The sequence below is a fragment of the Alexandromys fortis genome, unplaced genomic scaffold (assembly GCF_014885135.2).
Source record: "Alexandromys fortis isolate MF-2015 unplaced genomic scaffold, M_Fortis_MF-2015_v1.1 scaffold_213, whole genome shotgun sequence".
NCBI classification, from domain to species: domain Eukaryota; kingdom Metazoa; phylum Chordata; class Mammalia; order Rodentia; family Cricetidae; genus Alexandromys; species Alexandromys fortis.
In genome coordinates this window covers 1,023,787-1,045,820 of record NW_026068093.1, presented here as the reverse complement: position 1 = coordinate 1,045,820, position 22,034 = coordinate 1,023,787, and the positions used below count along the sequence as shown (strand labels likewise).

General features: G+C 46.8%; 2 protein-coding genes across 9 annotated transcripts in view; both read left to right on the top strand.

Annotated features, from left to right (window-relative positions):
* Positions 1-17,188, top strand: part of Pde6d (phosphodiesterase 6D) — a 48,169-nt gene extending 30,981 nt beyond the window's left edge. Inside the window, exons 2-5 of the mRNA XM_050123129.1 lie at positions 11,772-11,860; positions 12,587-12,712; positions 13,536-13,641; positions 16,648-17,188. Of these exons, the coding sequence (XP_049979086.1) occupies positions 11,772-11,860; positions 12,587-12,712; positions 13,536-13,641; positions 16,648-16,729 (403 nt within the window). The 3' untranslated portion in view covers positions 16,730-17,188. The remainder of the gene's footprint in view (positions 1-11,771; positions 11,861-12,586; positions 12,713-13,535; positions 13,642-16,647) is intronic.
* The window catches only part of Htr2b (5-hydroxytryptamine receptor 2B), a 748,006-nt gene that overhangs the window by 255,636 nt on the left and 470,336 nt on the right, over positions 1-22,034 (top strand). The gene's annotated exons all lie outside the window — the stretch shown is intronic.

The following is a 22,034-nucleotide window of genomic DNA, read 5'->3' as shown; positions in this document are numbered from 1 at the left end:
GAATATTACGATGGCACTGAGTTGAATTATTGAGGGAAAGAGTGAAGGAACAAAGGCAGTTAGGACTTTAATCCCAGCACTCGGGAGGCAGAGGCAGGCGGATCTCTGTGAGTTCGAGACCAGCCTGGTCTACAGAGCTAGTTCCAGGACAGGCTCCAAAGCCACAGAGAAACCCTGTCTCGAAAAAACCAAAAAAAAAACCAAAAAAAAAAAAAAAAGGCAGTTAGGAAGTTCTTGGGAAAACCCTTTAATCCCAGCACTGAGGAGGCAGAGACAGGCGGATCTCTCTGTGAGTTCAAAGCTAGCCTGGTCTATATAGCGAGTCCCTGGACAGGCACCAAAGCTACTGGGAAACTGTCTAGGAAGGAAAATCACAGGTCATGCAACAGCCAGAGAGACAGTTACAAAGAGCAGGTTAGGCACCAAAATATTTTTACTCTCATTTAGCAGACTGGGCACCTTGACAGCAGTCTAAATGATCATCACTAATCTTGCCATAAACTTCCTATACTCCCAAATGCCAGCCCCCCCAGGTTTTGGTATATTATGAGACATAATCTCCTTATGTAACCAAGCTGGTCTAGAACATGTAATCCTTCTGCCTTATACTTCCAGAGCTGAGACTTAAAGGTTATATGCTACAACATCCAGCAACACACACACACACACACACAGAGAGAGAGAGAGAGAGAGAGAGAGAGAGAGAGAGAGAGAGAGAGAGAGAGAGAGAGAGAGAGAAACACACACACACCCAGACAGGATTTCTCTGTAATAGCCCTGGCTGCCCTGAAACTTGATCTGTAGACCAAACTGGCCTCAAACTCAGAAATCAGCCTGCCTTTGCTTCCCATGTGCTGGGATTAAAGGCATGTGCCCACCATGCCTAGCTTAAAGGAAAAACTGTTTTGCCTGGATAATAGGTGCCCTGTAATTGTCCTACAAGTGCATTGGGTGACTGAGACTTGAAGACTCAGACCTGGCTTCCATAAGATCTTCTAAGTGAAGGAGTGTTAAGTGAGGAGGGAGGGAGCTGGAAGTTGAACAAAGATAATGTGAAAGGAACTCCGTAGACTTCCCTGCCAAAGTCAAATCTACAGAGTTTCCTTCTTCCCTTTCTCTTAATGATACTTCCATGTTTGCCAAGTAGCAACCACCAGTTTCAGGGTGTATCAGATTGCTTGGGTTACTCTCCTATTTGCCTTGCTGTTTCCAGGGGACGAGCAGGGGAGGGAATCCACAGCCTCTGCTGTTGTTACCAATCAAAAGCAACCAGCTCCGTAGCCATCCCCTGTGGCTCTGGCTCAGGGCAGAGGGAAATAATGGCGACAAATTGACAGAGGCCACATCGTTAAGTTACCATAGAACTGTGGGTTCTTTTGGTCATAGGGATGGTGTTATCCTGGAAGGGGTTTGAGATACAGTTAGCTTTTCTTTGCCGTATGAGGAGGTACTGAGAGTAGCATTGTGTTTATCATAAGAGTCACTGTAAGCAATGATAAAATTTAGATTCTATTGCTTTAAACAGAGAAAATGCAATTTATTGAAGAGATCAGATAGGGAAAAATAAATAAGTGTGGAAGGAAAAGACCAGGTGGTGGTGGCACACACCTTTAGTCCCAGCATTCAGGAGGCAGAGATAGGCGGTTCTCTGAGTTCAAGGACAATCTGGTCTACAGAGAGAGTTCCAGGACATCCAGTGCTGCACAGAGAAACCCTATCTTGAAACACCACCCCCACTAAAGAAGTGTGGACCTTTGAGGAGGTCATTTGGGCTGAGGAGCTCAGTGCCTGTTTCTAAACTGCCAGGGATCATCCTCAAGGACTTTGCAGATCTCTTTGGGTGACTCTGACTGTGATAAAACATGATGACCAAGCCAGGCATAGGGGTGCATGCCTTTAGTCCCAGCAATTGGGAGGCAGTGGCAGGCGGATCTCTAAATTTGAGGCTGACCTAGACCTAGTCTACAAAGAGAGTTCCAGGACAGCCAAGGCTACACAGAGGAACCCTGTCTTAAAAAAAAAAAAAAAAAAAAAGACCAAAAGCCATTTGGGGAGGAAAGAATTTATTTGACCTACACTTTGGGTCACAGTTGGTCATTGAAGGAAGGCAGGCAGGAACTCAAGCAAACCAAAAACCTGGAGGCAGAAGTTAATGCAGAGAGGCCTGGAAGGACTGGCCTTGAAGGGACAGAGATCCACCCACCTCTGCCTGAGTACTAGAATTAAAGGTGTGCGCCACCACTGCCTGGCGTAGAATTAGTTCTTATCTGTACTCTTCAGTAGATGAGAATGAGAGGCAGGATGAAAATTGATAGATGAGCAACATAGAGGACCACAGTAGGTTTTCGGGGAATTGCAAGGGACTGAATGCATAAAACCAAAACCAAAAACTAAAATCACTTTTCAGTTATTTTTATTAAAGCTAGAGAAAAAGCAGGTATGTTGGTACAGACTTACTGCCTCAGCACTCGTGAGGCAGAGGCAGGACAGTTGTCACAAGTTCAAGGCTAGCCTGGCCTACCTTATTCTGGGCTAATCAGGACTGCAGAACAAGTGTCTGTCATTCTCTACTCTACTCCCTTTGCTCCCAATAAATTAAAAACCAGGAAGACAGAATAAGATAATGTATGGTGTTTAGAGATAGGGTTTGGTTGGTTGAGTTTGCTTGTTTTTAGTTTTGCGTTTGTGCCCGCGCGCGCTAGCACTCACCCATGCACTCGCCTGCGCTAGTCCCACTGCCTGTTACACCGCATGGAGCTGATCACACAGATTGGAGACGGTCTCCTCTTATGTAACTCCGGTTATCCTAGAACTTGTTATGTAGACCAGGCTAGCCTAACTCACAGAGATCCACCTACTTCTGCTGGGATTAAAGACAAGGCCTGCCATGCTTGGTAGCTTCTTTGGGGAGTTTTTAATACTAAATAATTATAGTATCCCATACTCACATGGTTTTCTATAATGTATAAATGCTATTTTAGCATTTCATGTACTTCGTCCTAACCTTAAGACCCTAGTTTTATCTGTTGCCTTATATTTCCAACTAACTACAAAATGCACTAAGATAGTGTGTTTAAAATTCAGTGTATGTAAGTTACACGAAACTAGGCTGGGTTGGCGATCCCATCGCTGCTGTGTGGCAGGTGTTCTGCTCTAGTGCACTTGTATTTCGTTCTTGGCTTTCCCCTGTGACTGCAGAAGTGTGTCATGTGGTCTCCATCTGTCCCTTCCCAACCCAAATACAGGCCTGAGACTCTATATAGATAGTTCCTCTTTTTTTTTTTTTAATTCTGCGTGTATAGGTGTTTTGACTACATGTATGTCTGTGTACTGTTTTGCATGCCAGATGCCCACAGAGGCCAGAAAAAGGTATTCAATCCCCTGGAACTGGAGTTACAGAGAAATGTGGCAACCAAGTGGGTGCTCGGAATTGAACCCCGGTTCTGGAAGAACCACCAGTGTTCCCTGCTGAGCCATATCTCCTCCCTACTGTTTCAAGTACTTTTTTTGTTTGTTTTGGTTTCTCTGTGAAGCTTTCACTGTCTGGGAACTCACTCTGTAAGCCAGGCTGGCCTTAAACTCACAGAAACTGTGAATATCTGCCAGTTAAGGTTTTCTGAGGAGTTTTACAGTCCTACTCTGCCCATTCCAAGAATCTTATCTACCAAGACAATCATATAATACTTAACTAACATAAAAAGAAACAAGAAATATAGAATCTCGTCTGCAGACTTCACAAGACTTCTGTTTTGTTGACTTCTGTCCTGGCCCTGACTCTCCATCTGAGTTATAGACGGGCCATCTACGTGCATCTTCCAACCCCCACACCCCGCTCCCCCTTCCATTGCATCATTCTTGCTCCCTTGTGTGTAGCATGCTTCTTTTCTCTTGTCCTTCCCTGACTCTCTACTTTCTCTCTGCTCTCTTCCCTCTTCCTGATTTCTCACTCTTCCTCTTCAGCTGGCCAGTGAGGTTCTGCCATATACAATCAATCTGTTTATTACAGGGAAGTTGATATTGCCCATTTCCGTTTAAAACTAAGACTCCTAGAACCAGTGTGTTTATCCTCAATGCCTCTAAGTGGTTGCTACGTGGTATTTTAGCTCATTCCTTCATTCTCATCTCTAAGAAATGGACCTGGTTCTTCACTCCTCTGCCTGGCTTCTCTGGTTCTCCCAGTCCCCAGGCTCTCGCTTTCCACTCTGCCCCCTTCCTCTGTCACTGCCTTCCACATTTCGCTTCTGGCTCCAACTCCTGTGCTAGCTCATCTAAATTCTTTTTGTTTTATGCATGAGTGTTGTTCCTGCATGTTTGTATGTGTACTGCATATGTCCAAGTGCCTGTGGAGCCAGAAGAGTGCCTGGGTCATCCGGAACTGACTGTGAACCCGAGCCCTCAGCAAGAGCAGGAAGCTCTCTTACCTAACCACAGGGCTACGTGCCCAGCCCCCACATAGATTCCTTAACCCTAAAAACCTTCCCTTTAAGCTAAAAGCCTCCCAATCTTTGATGTTGCTTTCTTATCTTTCCAGACGATCAATACTTTGCAAGCTTTGATTTTACTCTGAAATTTATCATTTACTCTAAAGCTTAAATTAATTTTTTAACTTTTTATTTATGTGTATATTTATATGTGTGCATGTGAATGCCACAACTTACAGTGATGGACATGGCTTCTTCCACCACGTGGGTACCCCAGTGATTGCACTCAGGTGGTCTGGCCTGATGGCGAGCACCTTCACCAGCCCTGAAACTTAACTTTAAAGCTGTTGGTGCTTTACATGTGAGAACATTGTATTTGGCCTGGTTCTAAATAAGGGAGTCCTAATACCAAGACATGCTCTCCCCTAAGGGGAGGCTTCCAGTAGCAGAGAAATGTTCCTCTGCTCATCCTCCTTAGGAACCCCGGGGAGCCTTTAAAAGAGGTGACCTGGCTGACCCAGAGGATGGTGTTTATAAATAGTGCCCAGCACCCCCTCCTGTAAAGCCTGTCTCCCTAATCCTCTCTCTAGATTGGAAGTGACTTGACCTTTGAGCCTTAAAACTCGGGACATTTTTTTCTCTGAAAATTCTGCTTAACAAACTTTTGTTGAAGCAAAAATGTTTTATTTTCATTTTAAAATTTTATATGTATGGGTGTTTTGTACACATGTATGTCTGCATACCACTTACATGCAGAACTCACTGAAGTCAGAAGAGGGCATTGGATCCCTGGAGCTGGAATTAGAGACAGTTTCGAACTGCCATGTGGGTGCTGGGAATTAAACCTGAGAACTGTGGAAGAGCTGCAGGTGCTCTTAACTGCCAAGCCGTCTCTCCAGCCCCAGAGCAAACTGTTTCCAGCCAGATGAGCAGGCATCAGATTTGTTTTCACTTTTGAGAGCCAGCTGTTCTCATTGTTTGGGAAATTTTATTTGGTTGGTGTTTATTTTAGCTTGTTTGCTTGTTTGAGACAAGGCCTCTCTCATATGCAATCCTGCTTTAGCCTCCTGCATACTAAGCCTGTGAATCAGTTTGTTTGCTTGTTGGGATATTCTGTTCCTGTCTGTGTGTGTCCCTCAATTCTGAGAATGAGCCCAAGGAACCCAGGACCCTGAGAAGCTAGCCCACCAGAGGATCAGCCTTCCTTTTCATTCCTAAAGCCACAGAACTTAGAGGAGGTTTAGTTACTTCCACTCCACCCACTTTGGATAAAACTCTCTTTTGTATTTCTCTGGTTTCATATTGTTTATAGTAGACACAGTCTAACAAGCTTCTATGCCTGTGGAATGAAGCAGTTGGTCTAGACATTAGCAGTTTTCAGATTAGGGTACATGAAAGTCATAAAAATTGTTGAGTTAACCAAGAAACTTTTTTTATGTGCTTGAGTGTTTGCCTGCATGTATGTGTGTATATGCACAATGTGTGTGCAGTGCCTGTGGAGGCCAGAAAAGAGTGCCAGATTCCCTGGAACTGGAGTGCAGGCAGTTGTGAGCCACCTGTAACTCCAGCTTTAAGAGAGCCAGTGCCTTCTGGCCTGTCTGGACACCTGCACTTGTGTGCACAAATCCACACAGAAGCACATATACAAATACCTAATTAAAATCAGGTGTGGGAGAATTAAGTCAGCCATTAAGAGCACAGGCTGCATCTTCCAGATGACCTCAGTTCAGTTCCTAGCATCATATCAGGAAGATCACAGCCACCTTTACCTCTGACCCCAGGGGAGATACCTCTGGCCTGTATGGATGCCCATTCAGATACACAAACGTGTATGACTTTATTTTATTTTATTTTATTTTGATTTTCGAGACAGGGTTTCTCTGTAACTTTTTGGTTCCTGTCCCGGAACTAGCTCTTGTAGACCAGGCTGGTCTCGAACTCACAGAGATCCGCCTGCTTCTGCCTCCCGAGTGCTGGGATTAAAGGCGTGCACCACCACCGCCCAGCATGACTTTATTTTTTGACATTATAATATAATTGTATTGTGTTCCCCTTCACTTTCCTCCAAATCCTGCCATATACCTCCCTGCTTGCTCTCTTTCAAATTCATGGCCTCTTTTTTTTTTGGTTGTGGGGGTTGCAGGGTGCTGAGATAGGGTTTTTCTTTTTTTTAATATTTATTTATGTATTTATTATGTATACAATAATCTGTCTGCATGTATGTCTGCAGACCAGAAGAGGGCACCAGACCTCATTACAGATGGTTGTGAGCCACCATGTGGTTGCTGGGAATTGAACTCAGGACCTTTGGAAGAGCAGGCAATGCTCTTAACCTCTGAGCCATCTCTCCAGCCCCCACCTCTTTTTTCTTAATCTTACACACACATACACACACACACACACACACACACACACATATAATCTTTAAATAATAGAAATAAATCTTTTTCTTGCTGACATGGACCAGGGGCATTTTCTTATCAGATGCAACTTGAACTGAGATCCTTTCTTTAAGGCTTTTCCAGCTGTAGCTTTTTGCTAAGAATATCTTTTCTGCCTGTAAACCAAAAATTTTGGTGATAACTGCCATTTGTGCTTGAGTTTGTTTTTTAGTTTCCAGACGGTCTGATGTGCATTTGGTGTAGTGGACACATAGAACACTTCTGTGGCCTCTGCAGAGCAAGTCAAGTAAAGACAGCGTCTTATGAAAACCTGGGGCTTAAGGCGTGTGGGCCAAATCTGAGCACAGAATGGCTGGACAGGATGACAGTTCCAGTTGTTCCCATCTTAGAAAGGAGAACCTTTCTCTTACAGATGCAGGGATAGGCAGGCAGGTTTTTAGTTCTTAAAATTGTAAGTTATGACTTAAGTAGAAACATATACTGAAGATTCATTTAAATTCGGTTACTTAAAGAGGAAGAGTTTAACTTAACTGCAGAGTGTTCACGTAGCTTGTGGTAAGCCCTAGATTCCATCTCCAGCACAATAGATTAGTGAATTCGTGTGAAATGTGGAGCAGAGGAGGTGAACCCATAGGTAAGGAAGGAGAACACACCCAAAGAAGAAAGGCGAGCATGACCCTGGCTCCTGGCCTAGTTACTCCATAACCCTGGGCTTCTGGACAACCAAGCTTGTGTGTCTTCTGTATCAGAGCAAAACACAGACCTTCTGCAGGTGCATGCGGTGCTGCCCCTGTGGTGCACAACAGCTCTTCTGTGCAGGGCTCTCAGGTGACAGCTAGTCAGACAATGGGAGAGCGCAGCAAAGATCTGCCTGGGAGGGGGGCGGAGCAGGTCCTGCACCAGAAGGCCGCACAGCAGGAAAGGGACAGTCGGTTTGTCATGCAGGCCCACACAGAGTATTCTCAGATGCTTGTCCAGTGCCATTTTCAGGACCTCTGAACTGAGGTCTCCAGTGTCCAAGCTTCAGCCGTGTGCTTGCCCCAGCTGTCCAAGGCCTGGGAAAAGAAAAGCTGCATCTGCTAGCTGCTGAGGCTCAGCACAGCCCCTGCCTCCCAGAGGAGGGTGGTGGCATGGTGTCCTTGCTAACAGAAGAAAAGCGCGTGTAAACTCCCTCAGCTGCTCAGCCCTCTCCAGTGCTCCTGACAGCCTTACAGGCTCCGTTTCTTTGCTTGGTAACAGCAGCACTCAATTTTCTTTGTCGACTACTTTTTTTTTTTTCCATTCAATTATTTACACTTCCTTCCCTCCTCCCAATCCCCTCCCGCTCCCCCACACCCCCTCCTCCCTCTCCCACCCTGCTTGAGAGAGGGCAGGGAACCCTGCCCTGTGGGAAGTCCAAGGCCCTGCCCCCTACATCCAGGCCTAGGGAGCTGTGCATCCATATAGACTAGGGTCCCCAAAAGCCAGAACATGCTGTAAAAACAAGTCCCAGTGCCTTTATCAATGGCTTCTCCGTCAGCCCCCATTGTCAGCCACAATCAGAGAGTCCGGTTTGATCACATGCTCATTCAGACCCGGTCCAGTTGGGTTTGCTGAGCTCCCATTAGAACAGGCACACTGCCTCAGTGGGTGGACCAACCCCTCGGGGTCCTGACTTCCTTGCTCATCTTCTCCCTCCTTCTGCCTTTCAACTGGTCCTTGGGAGCTCAGTCCATTCCTCTGATGAGGGTCTCTGTCTCTATCTCCATCTGTTGCTGGACGAAGATTCTATGGTGATTGTGCGCATGGGGGTGAGGGCAGGGATGGAGGTGAGGTTGGGAGAAAGGGGAGAGGGGGAGAGGGAAGGGAGAAGGGAAAGACTGGCAACAGCTTGGGGGAGTGGGAGGGTGGAGATGGAGGAAGGGCAGATACAGGAGCAGGGAAGAAGATACCTACATTAAGGGATCCATTTTAGGATTGGCAAGAGACTTGGATCTAGAAGGGATCCCAGGTGTCCACGGGGATGTCCCCAGCTAGGTCCTTGGACAGCAGAGGAGAGGGTACCTGAACGGTCCTTGCCCCACTATCACGCTGATGATTATCACGAATACTTTTTTTTTTAAGATTTATTTACTTATTATGCATACAGTGTTCTCCCTACATGTATGCCTGCAGACCAGAAGAGGGCACCAGATCTCATTACAGATGGTTGTGAGACACCATGTGGTTGCTGGGAATTGAACTCAGGATCTTTGGAAGAGCAGGCAATGCTCTTAACCTCTGAGTCATCTCTCCAGCCCTGTTCTCTACTTTTAAATGAAAAAAAGGTTTTCAGTGAATTTTCATATTTTTGTTTGTGCTTTGTTTGAGAAAGATAAAAGCAGACTGGCCTCCAACTCACTGTGTAGCTATCCTCACACAAGGTCACAAGGGTGACCTTGGACCTCTGACTTCCCTCAGAAGCGTGGTCCCACCATGTCTGGCCTCTGTTCTGTCATTCTTGTCCTTAGATAGTAGACCTCTTAGGTGATTGTCTACTTCTCCCATCTCTTTTAATTCCATTTATGTACACATTGTGTCTGTGTGGGGTGGGCAATGCGCTGGTGCCGCTGCACAGTGGGGCAGTCAAGAGCACAACCCGCAAGAGTCCGTCCTCTGCTTCTACCCTGTGTCCTCGGGACTGAACCTGGGTTATTAGGCTTGGTGGCAAGCACCTTTACCCACTCAGCCATCTCACCAAACCCCTTTTTGTGTCTTTATTCACCTATTTTATTTTTTTTTAATTTTCCTTAATAGTTTCCTTCAGTTTTTCTTCAACCTTTACATTAGCATTCTTGACTCTGGCACCAAAGCTTGTTTTTCTAGTGGTCTTTTTGTTGCTGCTGTTGTTCTCCAGATGTGTTATTACGACCTCACTTATTGTATCAAACACAGAACGTAGATACTTAAATTAGATATTAAGATATTTTTGGCTAAGGAGATTATTAGTTGACTAGCCTATGAATTATAGCAGCCATGAGCCACAGAACACCACCTAAAGTATACCCCTGTTATATAAAACATTGGTCGTTTTTAAAAATTGCTTGTGTATATATTATTCGTGTGCACCTGTGGTATCTGTGTATGACTTTGGCACCCAAGGAAGCCAGAAGAGAGCATTAGATCCCCCGGAGCTGGAGTAACTGGCGATTGTGAGCCACACCATGTAGGTTCTAGAAACTGAACTCTGATCCTCTGCAACAAGTAGCAAGCAGATTGGGGTTTCTCTCAGTGGTAGAGACTTGCCTGGAAACGCAAAGCCCTAGGTTCAATCCTCATCACCAGAAGAAGGGAGCAGAAACACAAAAACTTGAGCCGTTAATCCCAGCACTCAGAAGGCAAAAGCAGGCAAATCTCTGTGCATTCAAGGCCAGCCTGGTCTACAGAGTTAGTTCCGGGATCGCCTGGGCTACCCAAAGAATCCCTGTCTTGAGGGGTGAGGGAGGGGAGAGAGAATAAGCAAGCAAAAAAATTTTAAAGTAGCAAGCTCGCTCTCTCTCTTTCTCTCTCTCTCTTTTTATGTGCATTAGTGTTTTACCATGGCAAGTTTCGGGTCCCCTGAAACTGGAATTACAGGCAGTTGTGAGCTTCCATATGGGTGCTGGGAGTTGAACCCGGGTCCTCTGGAAGAGCAGCCAGTGCTGAGCTGTCTCTCCAGCCCTAAGTAGCAGCCACTCTTAACCACTGAGCCATCATCTGGTGCTATCTGTCTATTATTTTTGTAATTTTTTTTAAGTTTGCATCTTCATCTGTAGTCCCCTTTTTCTCTTGTTTTGGGTTGTCTTTCATAGTAAATATCTTCTTGATTTCTGGTGATTCCTGACTGATACAGGTGTTTGTGCGTGTGTGTGTTTTCACGTGTATGCATGCATGCATGTATACCACAACACTTCTGGAGAGGTCAGAGGACAAATTTTGGGAATCTATTCTGCACTTCCACCATGAGATCCAGAGATCAAACTCAAGTTGTGAGGCCGTGCAACAAGCGCTTGTACCCGCTGAACCAATTCGCCATTCCTTGGCTGTCTACTCACATTTAAGAGCAGGACTCTAAAAGGCTATTTGGTAGCTCTGTGCTAGTGAACGAGGCTTACAGGCCTGTGATCCCCATGATGGCACTGTCTGTGTGACTCAGTGCCTTGGTGTACCCTGGATACCCTCCTGTGTCTTTTACCATTTTGGCTGATAAGATTCCTTTGACACATTTAGATTTTTTTCACTATTCATTTTTCTAGCCCTCGCTTACAATTTTTGTAACTGGAGGTTTCTCTCTCCTGCCTGCCAGTTCCCGAATATCCACTCTGAGGCTTAATATTGATTACAACTACTTAGCCAATGGCTCAGGCTTCTAACTGGCTAGCTCTACATATAAATTAACCCATTTCTAACAATCTGTATGTCGCCATGCGCCCTGTGACTATGGGTAATGCTCTGGCGTCTTACTCCTCCAGCGACTGCTGGCATCTTCCCGACTCTGCCTTCTTTTTCCCTGTATCTTTGCTTGGATTTCCTACCTGGCTCTATTCTTCCTGGCAATTGGTCAAATCAGCCTCTTTATTAACCATTGGTAATACAGTATATTCACAGCATATAGAAGTTGGCTATCTTTGAGGTCTTTTTTTCTTCCCAATACCGGGGATTGAACCAGGACCTGGAAATGCTAAGCAAGCTCTCTACCACTGAGCTACATCACAGACCTTGTCTCTGAATTCTTATGTAAGACAATGTAGATAAAAATCTCTCTGGTGGTCTCTGCCTCTTCCTTTAGGTATCTTTTGGACTCTCCTACATATACCCACCTGCTTTCATGGGAAGTTTGGCAGACTTGACACAAACTAAACAGAGTGGATGGGATGGCAAAGTGAGACCCTCCACTGCACGGTAGGAGTCACTCTGGGGACCTTGCTTTTCCTTAATCATGTTTGATCAGAAATTGGATGAATCTTCGGGATGCCGAGACAGGAAAGATACTCTGGCAAGGAACAGAAGACCTGTCTGTCCCTGGAGTGGAGCATGAAGGTACTTTGCAGACCCTTGAATGCACAAGCTATGCCCAGTGCCAGCACAGACCCTGGCACCAGGGAGCTAAGTAAACACACAGCCAGTAGACAGGTGAGCCCTGCCGGCAAACAGAACACTTCTTGTTCCACTTTTACATTTCTTTCTCTCACTTCCTCAAGTCCACTTTAGCATCGGGCCATACCTAGGATGTGATGGCTCATACCTGTAATCCCAGCACTTCGCAGATGGAGGCAGGAAGATCAAGAGTTCAAGGCCAGCCTCAGCTATATAGTTAATTCAGAGCCAATCTTGAACCACTTGAGACCCTGTCTCAAAAAAGAAAAGCTACAAGCTCAGGTTTCAACTTTTTCCCAAACAAAATTAACATTTTTATCTCTCTGGAGGGAAAGGGAGAAGGTGAAGCATTTCAAAGAATCAGAATATAGAGAAGGCCCCGTGCAGCCTGCATAGAGGGAGGACGGTCCCAGCCTGAGCCTGCCAAGAGCAGCTAGGTGAGGCCTATGGAGACACCAGGTCTTGTGTTCCTTGGCAACAGGCCACGTGTGTTGCCCTATTAGATCTCTCCTTCAGCTGGAGTGTAATGCAGCCACCAGGGCACTTCACGAAGTTTAATAAGCATAGCATGTTCTCTAAGGCAGCCAGAGGAACTCACGGGAACCTATAGCATCACAGTCCTGTGGCTCTCATTTAGAAGGATACCAACCTCTCTCTCTCTCTCATCAGCCCGTGTGCCCAAGAAAATCCTCAAGTGCAAGGCAGTGTCTCGAGAACTGAACTTTTCTTCTGCAGAGCAAATGGAAAAATTCCGCCTGGAGCAAAAAGTTTACTTCAAAGGGCAATGTCTAGAAGGTATTCTGCTACCTGTGTGCCTGGAACCAGGGTGTAGGATAGGACAAAAGGCATAGCAGTGCTTTGAAAATACTAGTTTTATAACCAGTGGAATCCTACATCCTGCACTGAGGACCCCAGTGAAGACAAAACAAGGCTAGACAGGCCCTGGAAGCTTGGGGGCCTGTGCCTGGACCTGTGTGGGATTACAGTGTGGTCTTGGAAGAAGCGGCTATGATACAGTGTAGTTAGTATAGGCCTGTACCTACACATCGTAAGCTATAACTAGTAGGGACTCCCTGCATGAGCTGTCAAAACGTAAGAAAACATGTAGGCACCGTAAAACTAAAATTCCAGAGGCCTTTCTTCCTTTATTTTAGTGCACATCTTCCTACTCCTAAGAAAATACTGTTTAGTTGGGCTGTGCTGATGCACGCCTTGAATCCCAGTACTCAGGAGGCAGAGGCAGGGGGATCTCTGAGTTTGAGGCCAGCCTGGTCTACAGAGCAAGTTCCAGAATATCCAGGGCTACACAGAGAAAAACTGTCTTGAAGAGAAAAAAAGAAGTTGTCTGTGCACAAATGAAAAGAAAAGTCTGCGCAGGTGTCTGTGTCTTTCGTGTACTTCCGATGTAGGAGGAATCCAATAGGTTCCTTTCGTGTGCCTGTGGTGTAGAAGGAATCCGATAGGTTCCTTTCGTGTGCCTCCGGTGTAGGAGGTATCCAATAAGTTCCTTTCATGGTTCCGGGTAGGAAGAGTCCACTCTAAAGGAGAGGGACAAATAGCCTATGGTTCCCATACCCACAGATAGCGCCTGCTCACTGGCTTTTCCTTCTTCCTTCAGAGTGGTTCTTCGAGTTTGGCTTTGTGATCCCTAACTCCACAAATACCTGGCAGTCCTTGATAGAAGCAGCACCCGAGTCCCAGATGATGCCCGCCAGCGTCCTAACGTGAGTGAGGCTTCAGGGAACATCAAAGTGTGTCTCAAAACAGGCTTCGGGGCAGTCGGGACTCCTGGTCCTGTTCACAGGCAGAGATCTAGAGAGATAGGAGCAGAAGAGTACCCAGGGCTGTGTCACGGTTACTCACTGAGAAGAGTACCCAGGCCTGTGTCACGGTTACTCACTGAGAAGAGTACCCAGGGCTGTGTCACGGTTACTCACTGAGAAGAGTACCCAGGGCTGTGTCAAGATCACTGACTTGTCCTATGAAAAATAACAGGACAAAATCTTTAGACCACATTTTAAATTTCCAGGTCACCCTGACAACTTATCTTTGGGTGATAATGTGTTTTTTTTTTTTTGGGTTTTTTGTTGTTGTTTGAGACAGAGTATCTCTGTGTAGCCCTGACTGTCCTGAAACTCGCTTTGCAAAACAGGCTGGCCTCGAACTCAGAGAGCTCCCCCTGCCTCTGCCCCCTGAGTGTTGGGATTAAAGGCGTGCGCCACCACTGCCCTGCTGAATGATGTCCAGCCTTGCTGAGCTTTGCTTTCACGGACACAGTGAGGTGAAAACTGAGACGGCGTTGAAAGAAAGCAGCACAAAATCGATGTCAAATCCAGCGGTTCGCTCTCTCATTACGTCCCTGTATGCTCTGGATCCCTAACACATCCTCCAGAGGCTCCATCACAGAGGGTAACATTTGGGCCAAGGCTTCCAGAGACTGGCCTAGAATTCAGTAATTACTTCCTCATCAAAGAACAGTTCATTTGTGTTGTCAAAAACCACTGTCAATGGCCAGCAAGATGCCTCAGCTGGTAAAAGTGCTTAGTGCCACAGACCCAGTTGTCTGAGTTTGATCCCTGGAGCCCAGGCTAGAAGGAGAGAAAGGTCTCTGAAAGTTGTCCTTTGACATGTGGTGTGTGCTATGGTACACGTGTAACATGTACACCACATGCTCCTGCAGCGACACACAGATCATACACAGATACACAGTAATGACATTGTCAGTAACTGCCCACTTATCATTTTCTCGTGGGAGGAGATTGAGTCTTTCAAGTATTTCAGTAGGCCTGGGGATGTATCTCAATGATAGAGAATTTAACATAAGTGAGCTCTACGCCTAGCACCACCAGAAAGCAGAAAGAAGTGTCAGTGGTAATGTTGTCTAAAAGTTTAGACCCACGAATAATTGTGTAACCCTAGGTCGTCTGCCAGGAGATCCTTCATGAAAGCCACACCATGTGTAGAAGAGATAGAGGCGCTAAAGAGATCGCTTAGCAGTTTAGAGTACCAGCTGTCTCCATAGGACCCAAGCTTGAGTCCAGCACCCACTTGACAACTCTCAGTTCTCTGTAGCTCCAATTCCATGTGGTCTGATACCCTCAAATGGTCTCCACAGGCACCAGGCACATGTATGTTACACAGATTCACATGCAAGCAAAACAACCATGCACATAAAATAAAAATGTTTTTCTTTGAGACAAGGTCTCTCTATTTAGCTCTGGCTGCCCTAGAACTTGCTATGTAGACCAGGTTGGCCTCGAACTCACAGAGATCTCCCTACTCTGCCTTCTGAGTTCTGGATTAAGGGCATGTGCTACCACACCCAGTGATTTTTTAAAATAAAATATAAAAAAACCCTCAAAGGTAATTTGGTATGGCAGTAATATTCCATTTTATAAATGGGAGCACTGCCATTTGTGACTCAGTGGGAATGTTCTTTCCTGGCACGCACAAGACTCTGGGATCACTCTCTGGTCCCGCCAGGAAAGGAAGACGCAAACAGAATGGCCACTGGGACAGCCATCTGACCCCATCCTCATAGTCCAGTGCCTCGTTTAATGTTCTTTGGTCACAAACCACAGAAACAAACCCTGGCTAATAGACCTGAGTTAGACCAAGCAGAGCCCTCGCAGCTGGGAAGAGACAAGGGCCAGAAGCTGTGCTGTCTTCCTAAGAGGTAGCTGAGGAAGGGCTACTCAGGTGAAGGAATCTGACTGGCATCAACAGAATGCTGTGACCCCCTTTGCAAGGTGAAAGAGGGGTCACTCAGCTGACCCAGAGACTAGAAGAGCGGATTGTCCACAAAGGAAGAGCAGGGTGCTACTACCCAAAGTCAGGAGAGAACTGCAGGGCAGGGAACCCTAGCTGTCTGCTTTAGTTAGTGTTATAGGGAAAAGTGCCTCCCTGAGGTTGGCCAGGATCTGCGGCCGGAGTAATCCAGCCAGAGGTGTCGGTGGGATCTGTGTGCAGAGCATTCAGCGAAGACACCAGTGTGTCAAGACAAAAGGCATACTCTGAGTTCCGACTTCTGCACTTGATGGGAACAAACTCGCGTCACATAAGTTAAACACCCTGTAAGAGTCTAACCCATGCAGGCAACATTTTTTAATTTTGTTTGCTTTGCTTTGTTTTTTGTTCCTTTGTTTCTTTTGGTTTTGGTCTTTTGGTTTTTCGAGACAGGATTTCTCTGTAGCTTTGGAGCCTGTCCTGGAACTAGCTCTTGTAAACCAAGCTGGCCTTGAACTCACAGAGATCCCCCCTGCCTCTACCTCCTGAGTGCTGGAATTAAAGGCAAGAGCTACCACCTCCTAGCTTGCTTTGCTTTGGTTTTGTTTTGAGACAGGGTCTCACTTTGCAACTCTGGCTGGCCTAGAACTCACCATATAGACCAGGTTGACCTGGAACTCACAGAGATCTGCCTGCCTTTTCCTCTCTAGCGCTGGTATTAAAGGTGTGCACCACTGTGCCTGGCTTTGTTCTCATTCTGAGAGAGAATCTCACTAGATGGGCCAGACTTAACCTTGAACTCCTCCTCCTGTCCCAGCCCTGTGGGTACTGGAATTACGGGTGTGCACCACCATGCCTGACTCTGAACAAGGATTGTGATGCCCAAACTAAGGCTCTAGGTGGTACCTGTACCCAGCCTGGAGAACCCAAATGGACACCATCTGTGGAAGTGGTGCTGTGGCCTGTGGCACTCACTGTCTCTGCCCTCTCGATTCTCTCCACAGGGGCAATGTCATCATAGAGACAAAGTTCTTTGATGACGACCTTCTTGTCAGCACATCCAGAGTGAGGCTTTTCTACGTCTGAGAGAAGAACGTGTGTGCACTTCAAGAATCTGGAACGGGGCAGGAGGCAGCTTTGCTTTTCTCCTCCACATGTTTGGTTTTTGATACTCCAGCTGATTCCTCCAACGCAGACCCACCTGTGGCACCAGGAACCCAGCTCCGTATAGGTAGCCAGTTGGCCTCTCCTCCCAAAACCTCCATCTTCACTGACAAGACTAAACTCCCAACCCCAACCAAGGGCAGGGGACAAGCCTCAACTCTTTCCTGGTGCAAGCATGGGAGCAAACCCATACCAGGAACCACACTGCGTCTGTCCCTGCCCCACCTCCTTGGCCTCTGGTTTTGAAAAAAATTACCTTCCTGACCCATTTAGGTTTTTCTCCCTACCACTTCTATTTCATACAGTCTCATACCTTTAACTTGTAAAATAGACTATGATATTATTATTACATGATGTAATTAAAGCATTCAAATATTCCTAGTCTTTAGCATGGCACTGCTTCTGTTCCTCTTCTCTTCTGGACTGTGAACCTGTCTTCATGAAGGAAGACAGATTTATCACATTGTAGGATTACAAACTCTTTCACTCCAGAAATAGATGGTTAGCTCTCATTCCCAAATGCCTCCACTGCTGCTTCTAAAAGTGGACATCAGAAGACAATGATGGGGAAACACGGGGCTGGGGCAAGGCTGAGAGGCTTAAGATGACATCAGAGGAAGCCAGAGTGGGAGGAACATAATCCCTCCCGCAGTGCTCTGGGGTCTGACATAAAAAAATCAAAAGGAGTTCTTTGGTAGGGACTCTGCTCCGAGATACAGTAGCGCTCACTGTCCTTTACAAAATATTAACAATTTCAAGTCATCTGGCAACTGGAATGGTAGACCTGAGACCAGAGGGTGCTACCCGGCCCTTTGGTATAGCCAAGTTCCCAGGCTCCCACATTCCTTCCCAGCCTGTGTCTCTGGGTGAGGAAGAGAACCTACATTCCAAGCAAGCCAGCACCAGCTTTCTCTTGTCATCTTGGAAAGCTTGTTTTGTTTTCTTTTTTTAAGCAAGGTCCCAAGTAGCACCAAGCATGCCTCAAGCTGACTGTAGCTTCAAGGATGACCTTGGACTACCTTCTCTGTGCTGGATTACAGCCACGGCATGCACAGTTTCTGAGCTGCTGGGGTTCGAATCCAGGCTCTGTGCACGCTAAACAAGCACTGTGCCAACTGGGCTACATCCCAACCCTAGAGAACTTTTTTAAAGCTTATTTCATTTTATGTGCATTGGTGTTCTGCCTGCAAGTAAGTCTGAGAGTGTCAGATCTTACTTAGATAGTTGTGAGCTTGCCATGTGGGTGCTAGGATTTGAACCTGGGTCCTTTGGGAAAGCAGTCAGTGCCCCCAACTGCTGAACCATCTTTCCAGCCCCAAGAACTATCTTTTTAGTATCCAAAACTAAATTGGAAAGAACAAGGTGAGGGGCTAGGGATGTAGCTGGGTGTGGTGGACATACCTGTAATTCCAGCACTTCAGGAGGGGAGGGAGACAGGAAGAGCAGGAGTTTAAGGCCAGCTATGGCTACCGAGTGTTTAAAACTGCCCAGGTGCGTGAGACCTGCCCCACCACCACCACCACCACACACACACACACACACACACACACACACAGACACACACAGGTGGAAACAGGTGAAACTGAATGAAGGCTTTTTTTTTTTTGTCTTCCTGAAACCCCATCTCTTCTGTTTTCCTGGCCCATATGTGCTCCCCAGAATTCCCCCAAGGAACGTTCGCCAGTGCGGGACACACAGCAGTGGAGAGAGTCACATCTGGATGGTGCATCCCCAGGGCAGGCATGATGGCTCACCTAGAACATGGGAGGGGAAGGCAGAGATCAGGTCAGGATCATCCGCAGCTACATAGCAAATTGGAGGCTATGGCCTACATGAGACCCTGACTCAAAAGAGACGCCTCTCCCTTCTCTCATCCAGCCAAAACATTTCAGATGGAATTCTTTGCTAGCTTCTCTGAGAAAAACAGAAAAAGAATTAGATCCTAGTTATCCTTTGAAGCCACCTGTCTCTCTAGGGTAGACTGCATATGTTCAAGAAACAGTATCCTGAAACAGCTATGGGGACACAGCCATGCCATGAGGTTTGAGCCAACAGGACAGCAGGACGCTGAGGGCTTGGAGGAGAGGAAGGGGTTAACACAGATAGGACAGGCAGACCAGAAGTGCTAGATCCCCCTAGAGCTAGAATTACTGGCCTGATAGGGATGCTGGGAATGGAACCCAGATCTCTACAACAGAATCTGGGTTTTTGTTTATTTTTGTTTTTCAAGACTGGGTTTCTCTGTAGCTTTGGAGCCTGTCCTGGAACTGGCTCTGTAGCCCAGGCTGGCCTGGAACTCACAGAGATCCGCCTGCCTCTGCCTCCCAAGTGCTGGGATTAAAGCCGTGCGCCACCACTGCCTGGCTCCCAGGTTAGCTTTTATAGGGTGAGTGAAGACTGAGGTTGGAATTGATACCCAGTTGCCTGAAGGCCTGAGTTTTTCTGGATCCTCTGAAACCTCTGGAGCTTTATTGGAAGTAACATGAGGACAGAGCCTGGCACAGAATGTGGCCACCGGTTTTCAAAGACTGGTAGGTACTTTCTCAGGTCCTCAGAGAGCCTGATTCCAGAAGTATGTGTCCTGACCCCCTTGCATATAGAAACACCCCACAGGCTGGGGGCTGTGGTCGGTGGTGGAGTTCAAGGGTTCAATGCCCAGCACTGCAGGAGAAAGAAAGCACTGGTGACTGCTGTGGGGGCCGGAGACTACTGTGCCATCGAACTGCTGGAGACACACAGTACATGAGGACAGCCCCAGGCTGTCCCAGGTCTCTGCAGTGTGCTCCTGGCCAAAGGCACGCCCACTTCTGTCCTGTGCAAACTGAGAGGAAGGATTAGCCGTCTCAGCCCACACAGTCTTGGGCAGGCGTGAGTGAGAGAACTGGCACAGCTTTGCCATGTGCCATGCACTAAGCCCTCTTGTCTTTCTCCCTGTTAAGTTACTTGCCAATATTCTAAACCCTTTAAAACTTTGGGGGGTATTGTTTCTGTGTTTTGTTTGTGCAGCAGTGTCTTAGAGTCTTATTGTGTAGACCAGGCTGGCCTCAAACTCACCACTCTCCTAACTCCGCCTTTCTCCTACTGGAATTATACCACACCAGCTGAACAGTGTTCTTTTTAGGTTTTGAGTATTTATTTTGTGTGTGTGCATGCACGTACAACAAGCATGGAGGTCAGAGATGGCTTCAGTGAGCTGGGTAGCGCCCTCCACGCTGTGGGTTCTAGGGATTGAACTTAACGTTGTTAGACTTGGCAGCAAGTGCCTTTGAGGACTCTGCATGGTCTTTTGTAGTGAGGAATGTGCCAGGCACTGAGTTGGACCTGCGTGGGGAATGTCACATTTGGGCCACCCTTGTTAATATCAGTTAAGAGGCTGCGTTCTGTGCAGGCTTGTGCTGACTAAACCCATTAGTAGGAAGAGATATGACAAATGGTTTTCATAAGATGGGGACTTGTAGGAAGAGATGTCCCTGAGGACGAACAGATCCAGAAAGCCTTCCACTCAGCCCACCATATTGGTCAGCTGTTGATTGGTTGGTTTTGTTTTTTAAGATCTTCAGGATGGGCCTTATACATGCTAAGCATGTGTTCGATTGTTGAGTGACAGCTCCAGCCCTGAGTATATTTTTGAAAATAAGATGGCTAGAAACATCTTGCTTTAATTACTTAGCAATTAAAATAGAGTAATAAATACTCTTGCAAAAGAGCCAAGTTGTGTTCCTAGCACCAGCACTGGCTGCCTCACAACTGCCTATAATTCCAGCTCAAGGCATCTGCACTCACACATAATGTTAAAAATAAGGGGGCTGCAGAGATGGCTTGGCAGTTAGGAGCACTTACTGCTCTTGCAAAGGACCCTGCTTTGGTTCCCAGCATCAACACGGCAGTTCATATCTGTCTGTAACTCCAGTTCTAGGAGATCCCGCACCTTCTTCTTACCTCCACAAGCACCAGGCATGGACATGGGACGCATACACATATGTAGGCAAACATTTATGCATATTAGAACAAATCAATCTGAAAATAAAGGGAAGATGTGGCTGGAGAGATGGCCCAGACATTAAGATTCGGTTCGCATCATCCATAGGGCAGCTCGCAACCATCTAATTCCAGTTCCAGGGAATGAGACCTCCACTTCCGGCTTCCACAAGTACCAGACCACACGTGGAGCTCATGCATACATGCAAGCAAGATACTCATATAAAGATTTAGATTTTTTTTCTAAAGAAGAGACCCTCCCACATCAGGGAAGGAGGGAGGGAGGGAGGGAGGGAGGAAGGGAGGAAGCCTTTAAGCTTTGCATCACCTCCACTCCTGCCCCTCCCTACTTTCAGACTTTCTTTTTCTTCTTGAAGTGTCTTACTCACCCCTCCTTGCCCTCCTTACTCTAAAGCCACTGCCTCCCCTCTGTCTCCCCCTAGTGGCTCCTCCCAGACTTCTCACTTCTAGACTGCACCTGACCCTTTGCCTCCCGTGAGCATCTTTTATGTTTCAAGAATCCCTGTCTAGGCGCACTGCTCCTTGTTCCTTGACAATATTTTTTTTCCTTCAATGAGTTAATTCTTTGATAATCTCATAAACACATGCACTCGAATGTGCGAACACACACATGTATTCTTCCATTTTCTTCCTGTTCCCTTGACCAAATTATTGTGGATTCAGAACATACTCTGTGCCAATTCATTAAACCCTAAACTTTGACTCCTTTTGGCTCCAAGCACATCTGCAGGCAGCAGGCGCAGAACGGTGGCGTTGTCTTGTCGGAAGAAGTGAACCCCTCACCTCCCGGTAGATTCCAGGGTGGGAGAGGCAGGAAGCAAAGATGTCACTTGGAGTTGTGAGTCATACACTTAGGAAACGGAACGCTGTAGCAGCGGCAGACCACACCCATAGGATTGATGGGTCCCCAGCAGCCAACAGACGGGAAAGCCAGCTTTCCCCCCATTTCCTTTGCTGTGGTAAGCAGCAGCAAGAGTGTATATACCCGCTTGCCTCTGGACCAGAGAGAGCTTGGTTGTGGTGGAACGCAGCCGCTACCAGGCCGAAGGAAAGAAGGAGGGAGTTGGGTGGAGGACGTCCCGAGAGGGCTTTGCCTTCGCACAGACTCAGATGGGAGGATTGATGGACACCTCTCTGGATGGGCTGGGGCTTCGAGAGCAGCTGTCTCTATTCTCGGTTCCCCTTTCCAGTAGACTCAAGGGCATTGACTTCGCTCTACAAACATCCC